Below are 19,057 nucleotides of genomic sequence, written 5' to 3'. Positions count from 1 at the left end.
TGTGTTGAGGAACAGACAACTGCGTTCCTTGAAACTCTACAACAAAAAGCAAGACGGCAAGAAATATAGCGATCCAGCCACTACGATTGAAATGTCGGACGGATCTAAAAAGAGTGAAGGAATGGAAGTCGGGGTATTTAGCCCATATTTTATACTCCTGGATTACTACATAATTTTCAAAGTCAAATTCTAAGTTGTATCTAAAGCCACCAAGTCAAAAGTGGCTATTTCTCTTCTTAAATCACATGCTAATATGTTCCTCAACACAATGGCTTTGTATTGGACAGTGCAGGAGAAGGATAGGTGATCTTTTTGTCGTTATTATCTGGGTGCTTTGACAAAAAGCAAATGGAGAAAAATAAATACGAAGAAATTGTTTTTTCCTAAAATTTCAAACTTTTTACTAGATATATTCAAATGAATTTAAGAAAAAGATCTGAAATTTTAGGAAAAAGCATATGCTAATTTTTTTTCATAAGACCCATTGAGTAAAATTAAAAAATGTATTTATTTATAATTTTTTTCATATGTTAAAATATATACTTGACGGTATTTTCTGCGCAATAAACTCATTATTTCTTTATTATCACGTCCTTTAAGCAAACGATCTCACAAACAATCTCCTTTTTAGGCGCAAATGTCCTTTTTGGCCACACTTCACCTGCTCTTTTCTACCTAACTCTCCCTAACACTATTCTAAACTAACTTCCTTTGCCCTCTATCTATCCAAGTGCTAATACTTGTACTTTTTTGTTTTACAACTACTTAAATTCTCTTCAGTTGAAACGCAAACTCTATACTTTGCCGACTCTTGCCATTTTTACAAAATATCGCAATATAAAAGCCCTTAATCGTACCTCAATGAGCTTAATTTTCATATTTTTTTCGCTTTTTATTTATGCGTTATGCAAACTATTTACATACATATTTAATGCGCCTACAATTTCGGTATAAAATGAGGACGAATCAAAAAAAGATAAAAACCAAAGCAGGCATAAAAGCGCAATAAAGTGTTAAAAAAAAATAAAAATAATTACTTAAATAACAAAAATAACAAAATTTATGTATGCACTGTAACGCAATTGAGCGGAAGCGTGCTGATAGGCTCTCAACATTCGAATTTTTTTTTCATGACTTATTAACTGTAGGTACTTATGGACTTCTGTATGTCCATACTTATATATAAATTAATTCATATTAAAAGTTGGTTGAGCGAATTGTAAAAGTGTCTGCAGAAATTGTGCTATAATATTGCAAACATTTATTATTTTAGTGAATTTATGTAATTTTGGGATACTAAATTTCTATATGTCTACATATTTTCGATACATTAAGAAATATTGCTTCAATATGAGCACGTTTATGAGCTACATATATCTGTTAGTAAACCTTTTTATAAACATATCTAGTATCTGATTTTTTATTCGAAACAGTTTTACCTAAGGGGAGTGCAATGGATCGTTCTTTTAGGTATGCACTTAATGACCCAGCCAGCGAAGCAAGTTGGAATGTTGTACCAGATTCCAGCCTCGAAACATCCACAAAGCGACCTGGTTGATTTCTGATCAAATAAATAAGAACCAAATTGATCACGCTAGGCCATGCGATGAAAGTTCAATGTCGAAAAACTGCCGGCAACACCTCACCGTTAAGATTTCATATCCCAATATTTTGTATTGCTGCTGAATAAATTCCGAAAAAATGCTTGGTTACTAGAATCTACGCAGAAACAATTGCTATGATTGGGATGCCATGTCTGCTGCTTTGGAAAATGAGGCAGCCTTCAAAGCCACCCTGCTGAAGATGGACAACAGCGTGAAAATTGCACGACACAAGTAGTAAAGGAAGGAAGAGGGTCGTACTTTCCAAGCAAGAAAAAATAAATAGAAATCCGTGAGCATGAAGATGGTAACAGTCGCGAGGAGAAAATTCCTTCAGAAATACATAAGACAGTAATTAAATGAGGCTGAATCCTGCAGAAAAGAAAATGAAAAACTGGTGGGAGACGGTTAAAAGCTTTTGAATAGCGAAACCAGTGCCATGTTTGAAGAGGATGTAGATACTCGAATCGAAACAAGCCTGATTTTGAACCAATGGAGCAAGGCGAGGCGAGGACAAAAATAAAGCGGCTGAGATATACCTGCTGAGATTTAAATCTGACGGAGAAGAGCTGGTCAGGCGCATCGGCCAGCTGTTAAACGTAACTTGAACCTGTGAATATATATATCATCTTACTCTACATTAGACTCTTAATATAGTTGTCGGCAAAGAACAATGCGTAAACTTATTTTCGCGGTCAACTATGTTTGCGGGTTTAACAGTATGTAAATTCCCCAAAAAATGCTTGGGGAATGATGCTGAAGTGGAAGTCCTTGGCCAGGTATAAATCTATGCCTATGCGTCTTTCTTCGCCAAAGTTTTTCTTAAGCGCCTTTCTGCGTCAAATTTTTTTACGCGTCTTTTTTCGACGTCAAAATAGTACCGCGCCTTTATTGGTCTCTAGTGAGACGATATGTACGAGGATTAAAATATCCGTATATGTGCTCTGTCCAATCCAGAGAAAGTAGACTCTGCACTTCGCACCAATCAACGAGGAATCCGCCTCCTTACCAATGCGTATGGATTCCTGTCAACCATATTGTGGAAAGGACTAAAAGGCCTCGATGAACTAAATAGTTGGAGAACTGAAAATTATACTGATACAACGCCGAAACCCGTTTGTGTCCAAACCAAATTTGGCAAGGGATGGCAGAAAATCGTTCCACAATACATCAAATGGTCGTGGTTTTAGACCTGGCAAAGCAACCAATGTTTACTTTTATTGCAGTTGGCCAATCCTGGAAAATATTTACTTTCTATAGTAAGAAGAGAAACCTAGAATTCACTAAAACTAAGAATGTAGTGTACAACGGTTGTCTGCGTATAAAATTGAGAAGAACATGTCCGCGTCCAAAAGAGGCTAAAACAAGGCGAATTGTTTGTAGGACATTTTCAATTCGAATTTAGAAAGCGTAATGCCAGCTTACTAGTGATGTGCTTCGTAGATTCTTTTAAGTATTTAAGTATTGATAAACAATTATTATTATTTCAAGTATTGATAAACAATTATTATAGGGTACCGAAAAGGAAGTATTGGGTACCGAAAGTTTTTTCAAATATTGGGTACCGAGTAATGGGTAGCGAGTCGCTACTAGCGACGATTTAGCATATAAGAAAATTTGCGCATAAGGAAGATGTAGCCGGCATGCTCAGATGAAATTACTTTACTAGTATCATAAGCCTAAACAACAGACCTGTGAGCGTGCCATTTCCACAATTCTGATCTTCCAAGTTTACCCTATAACTACCATGGCAGTCGTTTGTATTATATGCACGTCAATAAAAATGGCAAATTGAGTCAAGTTTTTCTCAACATGGTTTTTCCATCACAGAGGAGGTCTATCTCTTGCTCCTCTACGTTATATACTTTCAGAGCTAGTGTGGTTGTTTCCATTCGTGGTATTCGACATCGTCAATGCGCAAAGACGGTAAATTTTCCACAGAATTTTTCACTCGAACAGTCCAAGAGCACCTCATCACCTCATTGTTCTCACTGTCACAGATAAGGATAGGCATGCTAGTAGACTCACAGCTCGACTGCCTATTAATGGTATATTATATTCCAGGTAAACATCTGCGCATATTGCGCATTTTTTGCTCGACAACAGAGCACTTTACATTTCAATTCAAGATCGCAACGTTTATATACAATTAATTTTTGGCACGCTCTTCTTTAAAATGTTATAAAATGCTGGTACTGCTTCACTCTGTGAAATGTAAAAATTTAATTTTTAACGTAAAAGAGTCGTAAAGGCTGTGCATGAGTGAACAAATGCATAGTGCTTTTCCTAATTATATCACACTCACACATTGACAATTTTTTCATTATTTAGTTTTAATTATTTATTTTTATAAAAAATATAATAATAATAATAAGTTGGCGCTGACACATATCTTAGTGTTTGGCCGAGCTTCTCCTTCGATTTGTGGCGTGCGCATTTATGTTGGCACACAAAGGGGAAATACCTATATTTTTACGTCGACTCCGAACGATAATTGTATTTACACTCGGATGTTTGCCTTTGCCTATCGCGGGGTGACTGCTATTAGAAAACAACTTTTTTTTTTTTTTGATGACCAGGCCCTACGGAATGCTAGCGCGCACTGCTAACCACTACACCACTGCGGCCGCCATTTATAAAAATATAGTTCATTCTATAAGTAAAAATAAGCATAGAGAGTCAAGTTTCAATCATTGTACAAAACATTCAAAAAAATCAACAAAGTTTCATCAAAATTTCACACTTCTTATTAAGAACATATCAATATGTGGGTGTCGTATTGTTATGAGAAGCACTATATGTGTGCATTTATATAAACCTTCCTACCATACATGAGGAAAACATTGAATTTAAAACTGATTTTTTATACCCGGTTTCATTGATTTCAGGCTATACGCGGGTACGTTCGAGTAATCCCAGCTGGTAGCGCTGTACACCACCCACCTACAGATAGTAAGTTAACAAGGATGTTGTTCTGCTACAACGTACCTACCTTTTCATTTGCGACTTACCCACATACTTGTATTTGTTGCATGTATACATACATACACTTTTATGTCCGCATGCATAAATACACACATCTGTACATATATCGAGCCCTAACCGCCAAAAGACGAAACGACATTTTTTCAAAATTTTATTTTTGGTGCAGAAAAGTTTAGTTAGATAAACTTGATAAACTTCTGCATCAAAAATAAAATTTTGAAAAAAAATGTCGCTTACGTCTTTTTGGCGGCTAGGACTCGATATGTCGCTAGCTTAGAGTGAACAGTTGCTAAGTCTACTTTTTCGAAAATTCATATTTTGATATACCAAGGAAAATTTAAAACGCATCGTTTTCAAAAGGATTAGGGTGCTTGTTTTATTTTTCCCGTTTATATTGAATAAAAGGCAAATTTGCTAAGTCCAGCAGAAGCAGAGAAAATCCGATAAGGCCAAAATAATAAAATGCCTTAACTAGCATCGAATTTTTTTTGGTTCGTATTGAGGCTTTTTTTGCTTTGCTTTAAACACGCTAAATGCTGTATTAAAGGTTTCGCAAAATTCTTGAATAAAATGGCTACTGGCAGCTCTCCTATAAAATTTGTAAAATTTGACTTAGCAACTTTTCGCTCCAAGTTAGCAATATGTGTTTGTACATACACACAGTACCTACAGCCGCAGCAAATCTGTGATATGGCAAGAAATCCAAGGGATTTACTCACGGCAGTCCAATTGCCATCCATTCTGGCTTTTTGTTGCATGTTTGTCTGCCTGCATGGTTGTGCGCTGTTTGCTGTGCTCTCCATTGATTCCGCTGTCGTAGAGTTTATGTGTTCGATGTACTATCTATATGAGTACTATTTTTTTGTTGTGCCCTCAACTATCAGTTACTGCCGATCGGAAATACATTACAATAACAATAGCTTGAAAAAAGGAATGTATTAAAAAAGTAACAAAGTAAAACTTGGTAACGGAAACGCTTTCGTTGCTGCAATATCCGATATATATTTATAAGTGAAACCTTTTAATTTCATGTGCATATTTTTACTTGAAAGTAAGTAGCAACTGGCTTTAACAGGCCTCGAATTCGAACCACTGGTTACGATTCTTTATATGTATTAACTTTATGGAATATTTGGTTGAATTGAACCGCTATGAAATTTAAGAAGCTTTTTATTTGCAAGGAGAAATTGTGAAACTTGAAACGCACTCATGAGTTGAAAATAAACAACACGGTTCTAAAAAAAATGGTTGCATGTTCTTTCTATGTTATTTAGTAGAAGTGGTAGAGCGAGTCTAAAAAATAATTTTGACTCAAACAGAATTTCAAAATTTGAAGTTATGTTTGAAAAACGGAAAATCCGCATGTTCGGTAAAAAAAACTATCATAAATGGGACAACTTTCAACGGACTCTTATAGTCCCATGTTCGTTGAAAAGCCTAAGCCTCCCACTGCCCTTACGGAATTAAAATTAAGTTGGTAACTGTAATGACTTACCCTTTGCTCTACTTTTCGCATTAAATAATAAGATAATAATTATGCTACTGCACAGGAAAAGTGTATTTATTTGCGATCGTTCAGATTCCACTTGACAACCTCACACGCCGTATACAACTGAACTAACAACTACTCGCTACCCCAGTATCGTCGTTTCTCACATTCACACTGACATCGTTACAGGTCTCTACATCTCTCGCTTATTTTTCAGTCTTTTGTTGATCTCACAGTTATTCAACTGCCGCTCCCACAGCTGAATCCGCGCTAGCTCGAGTATCTGATGGGGGTACTCCGGGCTGCTGCAATGCCTCGGAAATGTGGGGATTAGGTTCGCCACCTACTTCTGTTCCAGATATTGGTAGCTTTTTTATATGGCTAATATTTCTTCTAAACGTTTTTCCACCAGCTGTTACAGTCACCTCACTCCCGTTCCTTTCTTTCACCAAGTACTCTGTCGGATCGAATGTCGGAGTAAGCTTGTGTGAGAATATCACGTTCCGCAATAAAACCTTATCTCCAACATCAATATCACTTTCTTTAGCCCCTCGCTTCATGTCCGCTTTCTCTTTCCCTTTGTGCTTGTTTATGATGTCGTAATCTCGGGCAGCTGAATCCAACATGTCGTCGGTTAAGTCCTGTATACCAGGAATTTTGTCGCGGATAATTCGATTGAACATCAGCTCTGTGGGTGACGATCCCGTTGTACCATGGGGTGTAACATTGTACATCAATGTAAACTTCTCAATGTCTTTTTTGTAGTCGGTTTTATTGTTGTGCGCTATTATCAACCTCTTTACCAGTGACTTGTTCATGTTTTCTACTTCTCCGTTCGCTTGGGGCCAATATGGGGGCGTCGTAATTAAAGTGATGTTGTAATTTTCGCAGAAGCTTTTGAACTCTGAGCTAGTAAATTGTCTGCCATTATCCGCTCTGATTGAGTTTGGTATGCCCAGTCGACTAAACACCTCTTGTAAGATGGATATAATTGCTTCGGACGTGATTTTCTTTAAAAATTTTACCTCTTGGTACCGAGAGTAATAATCGATTAATACTAATATNTGCAACCTCGCTAATGCTCATAGCCGAAGGTGTCGCATTTTCGATGATGTGCAAAATTGCGTGATTATAGTTTTTATCAAATGAGTCAGTCTGCTGGATTTTGCATAGTCTGGACACCGAGTCCGCTATATTTTCTTTTCCGGCTTTATATATCACTTTAAATTTAAAAGGTTGTAACCTGAGGAGCCATCTCTCTATTCTGGCAGGAGGTTTTGACGTGGGTTTGAAAATGGTTTCAAGGGGTTTATGGTCGGTAACCAACTCGAACTCCAGACCCATCAGATAGTAGTAATATCGCTCCACGGCCCATACTAGTGCTAGGCTCTCTTTCTCGGTCTGCGAGTACCTCTTTTCCGTGTCCGACAAGCTTTTACTCGCGAACGATATAATTTGTGCCTCATCCTGATCATCAATTTGCAGAAGTACCGCCCCTAGAGCTACTGGGCTTGCATCAGCTATGACACGCGTTCTCTTCTGAGGGTTAAAATAAGCAAGATTAGGTATGTTCGATAGGGCCTGTTTCAACTTGTCAAACGATTTCTGTTCGCTCTGCCCCCAATTGAATTTGCAGTTTAATTTTATTAAATTTCTCAATGGGTCTGTTGTATCGGCGAGGTCCGGAACGAACTTGCCCACATATGTCACTCGTCCCAGAAAACTCCGCACCTCTTCTTTTGACTGTGGAGCTCGGAAGTCCTTGATTGTTCCAATCTTGTCGGGGTCAGGTGCTATACCTTCGTCAGAAAGAAGATGGCCCAAAAATTTTAACTTTCGTATCTTCCAAATGCACTTCTTTTCGTTCATCAGCAAATTGTTATTTTTAAAAACGTCGATTACCCTTTTTACAGCTTCGTCATGTTCTTGTTCAGTTTTACCAAATACGATAATATCGTCTATATAATTAAAAGCATTATTACAGGAACATAGCAGTTTTTCTATTACCCGTTGGAAGATTTCGGGAGCTGAATTTATTCCGAACATTAACCTCTTATACCTGAATAGACCCTTGTGCGAAATAAAAGTAGTTATATAGCGGCTAGGTTCATCCAGCTCAAGTTGATGGTATGCCCATTTAAGGTCGATTTGTGAAAAAAACTTTGCGCCTTGTAACTTGGTCATGAAAGTGTCAAAAGTGGGAAGGGGATAGTTTTCCCGCCGTACGGCTTGATTTGCCCGCCGCATGTCAATGCACAACCTCATTTCTCCACCTTCTTTATGCACTATGACTATCGGCGATATCCACGAGGAGGGCCCCGAGACCGGCTCGATGATGTCTAAAGCAAGCATTTGGTCAATCTTATCTCCCAGCTGTTTCTCTAATGCAATAGGTACGCGACGCATTGGTTGTTGTACAGGTTTGACTGTAGGGTCTATTGATAGTTTTATTTGGACCCCCTTCATCTTTGGAAACGGTTGCCCAACCTCTACACGATTTACACCTAAACCCAGTTTTAAAACTCCAATCTGCATAGCTGTGTCACGTCCCAGTAATGATTGGCACCCGTTCTTGATAACATAAAAAGTTGCTATTTTCTCTGACTTCTTACTCACTGTAATCGGCGCTTCAAATACTTGAAGCACGTTTAGAACATTATCTGATGCATAGGCTTTGAATTGGGCTAATGAATTTTCTCTCTCGTTCCATAAAACTGCCGCATTTTCTCGTAACGTTTCCCAGTCGTTTTCGCTCAGCAAATTCAGGCGTGTGCCCGAATCTATTATCATCGGTATTGTGCAGCCTCCGATACCACATAGCAGTTTTTCGTCCATAGATGAGTTGTTGAAAATTCTGAAACAATTTACTTCTTCCTCTTCTTCGTCCATTTCAACATTTCGCACCTTGTATGTTTCTGATCGTCTTTTCTTCGGCGAGCTTTGTTCGTTGCCAGTAATTTTACGTTTCTTGGTTTTGCATTTCCTGGCAAAATGTCCCATTAACCCACACTTATTGCACTTCGCTAACTTCGCCGGGCATTTCGAGTCGTTACTACGATGCCCCTTTTTGCCACATCTTCCACACTCATCATTTTCATGTTTCGCGCTGTGCGATAAACTCGATTTACTGCCTCCTCTGCCGATTTGGGAAACATTGACACGGATTGTTTAGCAATCTGCTCATAGATTTGGCAGGTGTCCACTATCTCACTTAAACTTTGCTCTTTCTCTAATAGTTTTTTCTTTAGCTCGACTGGGGCCCATGAGTCTATGATTTTGTCTTTAATGCAAATTTCATTTATTTCCTCTGTCGTGTTGCCAAACTCGCACTTTGACACTTGATGTCGGAGACGTAACAAATATTTGTTAAAGTTTTCACCCTCGATAGGTGATAAATTTCTGAATAGATGTCTCTCGAAAGTGGAGTTTCGTTTCGGCGAGAAGTACTCATTGAGTTTGGCTACTAATACGTCAAAAGGCTTTACGCCTTCGCTCTGTTCGACTAAAGCACCGGGAATATTGAATGCTACTTCTTGCAGCTGTGGGCCGCCCAAGTGCAACAATTTATTTTTCATCTTTACTGCATCACTTATATCTTCGGCTTGAAGATATAGGGAAAATGATCGGAACCACTTTTCCCATTCTGACCTTATGAGTGCCTTGTCAATACTTTCGCACAAGAATGGACGGATTTCCATCTCGATGGATTACTTGTTTTTGGCGTATGCGCTTTTAATGTATATGCCGATATTACGCCTGATGTTGTTGTCAAAATTTAATTTGTCACCCTCAGCGTATTTCTATGTTCCCGTTTGCAAAATTTAATTCGCCACCCCCGGTTCTACAATTGTTGACTTCTTCGCTATTTAATCTGAAATCAAAATGAGTTACTTACGCTTTCATGTATACGTTTATATGGCTCTATACATTTGAAATATGTGTATACATACTTATTTGCACAATCAAATGTGCTGCCTCGATATTTATATAAATATTTCCAACAGCCCTGAATTGTTCACATATGCCAATTTAATGCGCCTCTCGGTGGTGTAATTTGTTTTGCAAGACTTTTTCAGCCGCTCGCGCACTCGCTACGTATAAATAATTTTCCCAATACTGAATTCTTCACAGTTTTCGTACATGTGACAATTGAATGCACTTGCCCGTACTTGTAATATTTCGTAAGACTTTTGCAGTCACTAGCGTACTCGCTCACGCACACTCTGAATGGTAACACAATTTAATGTGTCACTTCCAATTAATCTGAAACGAAACATGGATGTACTCGTTACTCCGTCTACAACGAGTGGATTTTCCCTTTTCACCAAGTTTCACCGAAAGTTTGCAAAGAAAAATGGCCGCCATCTTTGTGCTCGCAACCTGTGCTTAGCAGAAGAAATTTTCCAAAGCCATTCACTTTAACTTTCGGCATCTCTCCATCCCATCCTCGTCGCCACTGTAATAACTTACCCTTTGCTCTACTTTTCGCATTAAATAATAAGATAATAATTATGCTACTGCACAGGAAAAGTGTATTTATTTGCGATCGTTCAGATTCCACTTGACAACCTCACACGCCGTATACAACTGAACTAACAACTACTCGCTACCCCAGTATCGTCGTTTCTCACATTCACACTGACATCGTTACAGGTCTCTACAGTAACCATTGACACCGTTAACCAAAAAGCTCGTGAAAAGTCCCAGTTGGTTATGGTGGTTTTGGTTAAAAATCACACCCAATACATGTTATAAACCCATATATAATTCTTTTTTTTTTAAATCAAATATAAATATATATTTTTTCTTTAAAATGAGCTATTCCTGAACTCAATTATACAAAAACTATCGTAGCTATAAAGATTTTTCCAAATTAAATTTTGATAGTTCGTAACCAAATGATTTAGATTTATTAACAAATTCAAAAAAAAAAAGTGGCGTTCAGAACGAGAATTTTCATCGGCTCTGCCTCCTAAACTACTCCTATGAAATATGAAATTCCAAGTGAAGTTAAGTCCTTCCCCTTCTTCAGCAGGCTCCGATCTGAATACTTTCAGAGCTACAGCGTTGGTGTCCATTCGAATGCCATGACCAAGCTAGCGGAGCCGCTGAATTTCAATTCGCTGCACCATGTCCATGTCGTTTTAAAGCTCATTCAGTTCATCGTGTTAATTTTGGTTCCCCAGTAAACGAAATTCTCTACTTTCTCGAATGCGCTTACAAATTTTTCGATGATTTTTATTGTCTTCGTTGGCCCCAGAACCAAGAGCTTTGGTTCTTTATCCAACTAGAAAAAGGCAGAGAGTTTTCGAGCGTTCCTGTCGGCCAGCATTTAAGCTCTTTGCACCCACGTATTTCGGCCTCTCTATTCTTATTATGGCAAGTACAGTTCGCTTCACTTTTCATTTCCCTATAGCGGTACCACATAGCTCGCGTTGCGCCCGATCACAGCTTGGCTCTGTAGGCGGAATTTTTTTTCACTGCAGCTTCTTGACACTCCTCGTCGTACCAGTGGTCATTTCGGGCTCGCTGAAATCCGACTACTTCTTCGGCGGCGGTACTTAATAAACAGGAAATGTGGTTCCACTGCTCGCATATGGGTGTTTCCAGCGGAAGGTCCACCACGACAAAAAAATAAAAGTTTTATAAGTTTTACGGGCCGATTTGTCTGCTTTTTAAAATATATACTGGCTATGTAAGTAGAATCATGTTTGCATAAAATGATCTTCCTAGGTGGTGCCAAGGTCGCGATATTTCGAAAAACCGTATTTATGGTCCGATTTGGTGCGATTTTGGCGTATGTGGTTGGAACATACTAAATCATAGATTTCTAATAAATTGACCCTGAATTGGCGCTGAAGTCAAAATATAAAGTATATTCTACATAAAATACATGTTTTATTTGCGTTAAAAATTCATTTAAAAGCAATATTAACAAAAATATAACGATGGAAATTTATGTCACGTGACGCCACGTCACGTCACGTTTCACACTTGGGGTTGTAAAAGAGAATTGAAACAATTTGCATTAATTCAAAAAACTCTAAAAACAACTAGAATTGCTCCAAATCATATTAAAATAAGTTTCATGAAAATAGCCATCCACAATTCGCAGAGTTTTGCGATTTTGTAAGAAAAGAAATAATCAACTTCCATTTTTTGTCACGTAACTACACTCTCTTTAAATGCTTATATTTCAAAACCAAGCAGTTCGATTGATTTCATTTTTTGGTTAAGTATAGAGCTGGTTATGTGCTATACAATGGCCCAAAAAAAGTTCAAGAAAACAAATCTTATTCCTTTTTTATATCACATTGAAATCGTACGACTGTCACGTGCGCCACCATGGGAATGCCCATATGTCAGTTTGTTGAAGAGTGCTCTCTTAGAGTAGGTGCGAGAATCGAGTTGGGAAAGCATTGGCCGTCTATTGTGACTACAGCTTTTTGACTGTAAGCTTTTCTTGCTTTGTTGGGCACGCATTTCTTGCTGGACATAGGCGGATGTGTATCTTGGCTGCAACAAGATAGTGGTCCGAGTCGATGTTTGGGCCTCGAAGTGTACGTACGTCCAAAACATTTGAAGCGTGCCTTCCGTCTATCTCAATATGATCGATTTTACTTCTCATTTCTCGACCTGGATGCAGCCATGTAGCTTTATCGATATTTTTATGCTCAAACCTATTACTGCATACTAACATGTTCCGGGCTCGGCCAAGTCGTTCAGCCTCAGTCCGTTGTCGAACGTTTCGTCGTGGAGGATGAATTTGTCGACGGTTGTTCCAAAGATCCCTTCATTGCCCACCCTGAAATTGATATCATGGCAGAGTCTGCGTTCATAGGAGATATCTTTGGACCCCTCGTCCCTCTCTTCCGTCTGGACATGGGATTACTATGAGATTAGCGAGATGTTGAAGAATTTCACTTTTAGGCGACTGATTATCTCTCCCACCACAAATGCAATACCGAATTTGCGCTGCTTTACATGACAGCTGTAGTAGATGTCCAAAATCCCCAAGCGTTTCTTGGATGGCGAAGATGTCAGCTCTTTTCTTTACGAGGACATCAACCAGCCATGAATGCCACGCGCATGCCATCAAATCGCAGTCCTTTAAACGTTTGCCATGGTCGTCGTCAGAAGGGGACTTCTCAGCCGAGGCTTTGTGTCTCATTTTCATTGGAGCCTATTTTTAGGTGTCGGATCCCAAACACAGCGCGCAACCCATTGCTGGGACGGGGGTGGATTCGCCTCGGAATATACGTTTATATAGTGAGACGCTTACGAGACACTAGAGAATTCAGTGCGCTCTTAAACCGAATAAGAAGGAGTGGCCCTACTGAAACTCCCTCTCTTTTTGCCGAGACCCGAGTCTCCACTCGCATAGGTTACAGCATCTCGCGCATGGGTTGCTCCCATTGCCCACAGTGCGCGAACAATGCGACGTAAGGGTTGGGATTGTGTAGATATAGTCGTGCAACTTCAACTGCGTACCCAGCACTACGCACAATGACTTTAACCCAGTGCACTCCATAGCTACTAGTTCCTGTTTAATAAAAGTTATATTTTCTTAATCTATGGAAAATTTTATATTGCTTAGATACGTACATATATTAGAACGCTTTCACGAAATTTAGCATTTTTGCGACGTTTTTGCCGCAGAGATTTCCATAGTGCGTCATACGAAAAAACATGTTCTGTCTGTTCATCATTTCCCGCTTCTTTCCTTTATCTAGGTATGTATTATGCATCATAGTGAGAAAAGGAAATGAATTTTCTATTTTGGTATAAAGAATAAGTAAGTAAAATCATTTTCTCTCCGTGAAAGCACTATTTCTCTTTATTCCAAATCAATTTGAGTTAATTTTCATTTACGTGCAAATTTCCATAACCACAAAGAACGACAATCAATGAAAGTGAATGAAATTGCAAGCATTTATTGGAATGAAATTGAAATGGAAATGTCATCACAATTGCTAAGGGGAGCGAGAATTCACTGCTCTTATTTCCTTAGTCTCTTTTTTGGTTATCTATCTATTGAGCGGCAAATATGTATGTGTAAACATTTATGTACAAACAAATTTATGCAAGTATGTTACACAAATACATATACAGTCAATTGCGTAATTGCTATTTTTCAATTACAAACAATCTACTCAGTGCTCATTTTAAACTTAAAAAGTGAAAGCTTAACCATTCTTCAGATACGTGAGCGCGCACATTTTTGCTTGTGCACAGAACATGAGTAGGAAAAATATGTAGCTTGACAAGTGACAAAACGGAATGTGTACTACGCAACGTATGATTAACCATTTGTCATGCATCAAACAAACAACAACACAAACAGTGAAAAGAAATAAACAAGGAAAACGGTCGACAGCCGATACAAGGAGAAACATACACATACTCAAACTGAAAGTGGACAGAAATGACAGCACTCTGATAGGTTATTTGTATACAGGGCACACGTAGATTTGTTTGCTTTTGTAAAATGTTCGCATTGGCACTTTAACATATGTACATATGTATGTATGTATGCAACACATCGCCGGACATCACACGTATTGAGGCTCAGAAAGTTTGAATGAATTGCAGAAAAACGAACGAAGGACAAATATGTATACATACATATGTACGTGAAGAAATGTCGCATGCGGACGATTGAATGACTTCATGAAAGTCTCACCCTTTTCTCAAATCTAGTACTGTACACACGCAGGCACGCACATATATTTAACGGTAAACTTCTGTATTAGATATGATTGTATGTGGTATACATATATGTATACGGGTATACATACATATACATAAATATTTAGATATGTTTCTGTTGACTCATCCATCCATCTATTCAATCGGCTCGAATTGGCGTAAAAATCGGAAAATTCAATAAAAACAAATTGATTGCTTGGATGTTATTGTGAAAAAGAATAACAAATTGCTCGATTGATGAAGCATTGAATCGAAAACACGATACGCATTGAAAGCTATGGTTGTGTGTGGTTGTTTGGGTTCCAATTCCAACAAAAAGGCACGACACAGATTGTCTGTCCATTTAAAAATATTTGTGAATACAAACACATGCTAGGTGTACAAATATTTATGCGGCCCTTTGGGTGTGCAAATTTTCTCTAGCATAACCCTTTTAGAAATCTACATATACAGTCCGGTCTAAGTATATTGAAAAAATTATTGTAAGATCTGTTCACGGTATCCAGGCTGGTCATTATATAAAGGTTAACACTTTTGTTTCAAAACTAGTTTTATTTGCCAAAAATGCACATATGTGTACGTAAATATCGGCAAGAGAACATTGGAATAAATAAAAATTGGATAATTGGATTGGATTGGAATTGGATAGAATAAAAATACAGATATGTATGTATGTTTATTGCCAGAGTAATCAGTACTTTCAATAACTTCGGTAGTCGTTACAGGATTTGAGATCCATATTTCGCCTTGGTCGTCAGCATCAGATTTTGCAATATCCTCATCATCTTTCTCAAAATTTATGGGTTCGTCGTCATTAATTGCATTTAATTTTATAATATTTATTTGTTTGAGTGCATTTTTCCTGAAATAAATAAGGTAACAAACTGATGAAAAGGCAGACGAAAACAAAGGTCTTAAAAATTACCTCCAGTCTAACAACTTCATTAAGCGCTATGTATCATTAACTTCTCTATATTTTTACTGCAATTGCCATAATACTCGCTCTGAGTTGGCACTTTCAATTCGAATTAAAAAATGAGATTTAAGTTGAGATAAACAGCCGGAGGTTTTACACAAAAAAATACCGCAAAACATTAATCACAACAAAGAAATCAAACGCTGGCGCTTAAGTCAAATAATACTTTTTTTTTTTTTTATATTTTGTTGCTTTCTGCTTGGAGTGCATTCTAAAATTTTTTTCAGTGTTTGCAGGTTCGAAAATGTTCACTAGTTATTTATTCCAGCACTCTTGTACTCCATATAGAAATTTGGGTGATGTCTGGATTTGGATTGAGGTGTTCACTATATCGGGCGTTCACTTTATCTAGACACGACGCACATGATATACATACATGATTACATTAGATAGAGTTATTACTATATTTTAGTTTATAAGTGTGTGGTGGCATAAGCCTTGGCCTAAAACACATGAGAAGTTGCTTTGTTAAAGTACATATAAAAATGCTCGCATGGATATTGGTAACTTATGGTGATTTCGTTTCTACCAAAAAACGTTTCTACCAAATGTTGCCCTTGCCCGGTGCAAAATGTGTTTAATGTTACACTCAACCCTTTGAAAAAGCATGTTTTTGCCTTCTAGTTCTTATTCAGTTCACGCATTTCATCATATTATCGTTTTAAGCAACCATCTGATTTCCATGGGCAACCATCTCCCCTGACAAAGCTTCAAAGGGCAGAAAAGGTGCCTTTTTTGCCTAACACGAGTGTGGCATTTTAAGAAATGAACACAAAATTTTCTCACCCTTTGCCTTTAATTTAGAATCGAAAACCAAAAGAGAAATGGGCAATCAAAAGGCGACATTTTTTGCATATATGTAATACTCCTATATTGGCAGTAAGAGCTAGTACCGTCCGAAAACACTACAGTACAGATATATCAATAAACACGTACGAAAGAAAAGGAACGCATACCTTTATAAATAAACATGTACACGACACATTTACAAAACCGGCACTCAAGCACACAATACATTGACAAAAACAGTACTAGACTGTCTCGCTTTGATTTCGGAATGCTTACACATTGAGATGTTAGCTTACTATCAATATAGAATTATTACATATATGACTTTTTGGTAGAAACGAAATCACCATTATTTTCTTCTTTTATTTAAAGTAAACTTTACTTCATAGCTAAAATATTTCTATCATCTAGGGTTATTTACTAAGAAGAATTTTAAGTATAAAGTTTTTCAGGTAAACGAAGCTTTACAAGGTATCCGGTAAACAGTTTCACTATGGCCAATTTTTTGGTGGTAGCAATAAAATGCACGAAATTTTACGATTTTTCTGAGAAAATCGTATTTTGCTTAGTGAAATAACTTACCGCTTTAATCTTTGCATGCCGCTTTGTAAATCGTAAAGTCAAATCTGTGTCATACATTTCTAATAGGCACAAACACATACATATATATGTATGCATTTGGCTGACTGTACTTTATTACCTACCCAACTGCTAAGGTAAATTACGTTTTAGCTCCTCACCAGGTATCACGCCTGTTCTGCTGGAAAAAATGGCATCCCCGCTGACCAGCCATTCAGCTTACTGCTTTACGTGTTACACACATGCAAATTCGTATCCATATTTTCTACCCCACAACTCATACATAAGTACATATATTTCTCTGAGTCCCCTTACTGCTCTAACTCAGCTTTGTCACCTTTGGTTCTTTGACAACATATGTATGTACATATGTTTGTATACTTCATTCTTCATGCTCTAGTAAGTCCTTTCGTGTGAAGAAGTCGCTGCTACTTTGATGGGCAGATGTACATACATACATACGCATGGATAACGCGTCAAGTTTAGGGCTTTGCATGTGTGTGTGTGTGTGTGTGTGTATGAGGGAAATACATTAAATTTCTTTTTATGACACACGTAATTTACTCTTACTGTCCTTACGCACTCTTCTTCCGTTTGCTTGTCTACTCACCTACCACTTCCCCGTATATCTTCTGACCTTTCTGCTTATCTGCTCAGCACGCACAGCAAGTCGTCTTCGGGTATAAGGATTTAACACATTTTCAACGTCTTTGCCTAATCCTTGTTGGACCAATACGCAGTGGCGTGAGAGTTAGAGACATACGTATGTAGATACATTATATATATACATTTACATATGTACAAATCTACATATACATATGTGAGAAGATACATATAAATAGAAATATGTAGACCCACATATGTGCTCATAAGAGATAACTACTTACGAACATTTTGCTGGTAAAATTTATGGAAATATCTACATTTATGTACTTATGTGTACATTAGACCGTCACAAAAAAAAAACTTTCCGTAGGTCTAAAATATTTTTGCAAGTAATTTTTAAACCAAAAACAAAACCGTCTTAAGTCTAAAATATTTTTGTTGAGGGTTGCCACCTGTTGGAAAATTTTAGATTAATTTAATTGGTAAGATAAACTGAATATTTTAACATAACTATCAAACAAACTAATTAGGAAAGTTTACTGCCGAAAATATTTTTGAGGAGGGTTGCCCCCTGTTTGAAAAATTTAATTCAAATAAATTGATAAAATAAACGAAATGTTGTAGTACGGGTATCAAACAGCACAAAAATACTTTTAAGGCGCAGTGAAGCACGCCGGGTATTTGCTAGTTCTCATATAAAAATGTAAGAGTACCGTATGTTATGGGACCACTCTGAGGTACCACCTCTCCTTAAAAAAAAAAATAATTAAAGAAATCGATTAAGATGGCCCGAAGTTATGCGGTATCATAAAAAAAACCGTTTTTTTTTAAGTCGGTTATACTATGGCTCCATTGTAAGATTTACCTATCAAGATTTAATAAATCCAGTTGCTAAATCACAACCGTCTCCATTGCTACAACGAGATATGTTTGACGTTCACATTTTTAAATATTTGACGTTTTCTTATGTCTGATTTCATGAATACAGTTGCGGACACTGAAATACAGAGAGATAAAAGGAAGGTACCAGCAGCGGAGTTCCATTATGTGAATTCTTTATTATTATTCGTGGTAAATACGTATAATATATAGTTTGGAAAATGTAACAAATGGTACAATATTCGGAATCATTTTCTCGAATTTAAGAAAAATTATCAAAACAATAAAGAATATCTTTAATATTTTTATTGAGCTTTGTACCANGCCAGACTTCAGCAGGGATCGAACCTGCGTAATCGATGTTCAAAGTCAGAAGCGTTAACCACTGAGCTATGTACATCCCGTAAACTCTTGTTGCTAATTCATTTTCCTTATTCAACCAAC

General features: G+C 37.5%; 2 protein-coding genes across 2 annotated transcripts in view; one reads left to right on the top strand and one right to left on the bottom strand.

Annotated features, from left to right (window-relative positions):
• The window catches only part of LOC108360086 (P17/29C-like protein DDB_G0287399), a gene marked incomplete at its 3' end in the record, with an annotated part of 162,952 nt that overhangs the window by 45,334 nt on the left and 98,561 nt on the right, over positions 1 to 19,057 (top strand). The gene's annotated exons all lie outside the window — the stretch shown is intronic.
• LOC108360087 (uncharacterized) lies at positions 9,099 to 10,058 on the bottom strand. The gene is made up of 2 exons (XM_017612247.1): positions 10,026 to 10,058; positions 9,099 to 9,946 (listed from the first exon to the last, which is right to left on the bottom strand). Exon 2 carries the CDS (start codon positions 9,771 to 9,773, stop codon positions 9,099 to 9,101), a length of 675 nt encoding a protein of 224 aa, XP_017467736.1. The 5' UTR covers positions 9,774 to 9,946; positions 10,026 to 10,058.

The sequence above is a fragment of the Rhagoletis zephyria genome, unplaced genomic scaffold (genome assembly GCF_001687245.7).
Source record: "Rhagoletis zephyria isolate East Lansing unplaced genomic scaffold, Rhagoletis_zephyria_1.1 Rzeph_scaffold_00516, whole genome shotgun sequence".
NCBI classification, from domain to species: Eukaryota; Metazoa; Arthropoda; class Insecta; order Diptera; family Tephritidae; genus Rhagoletis; species Rhagoletis zephyria.
The sequence above is the reverse complement of the archived record's forward strand: the minus strand, read 5'-3'. Positions and strand labels throughout refer to the sequence as shown.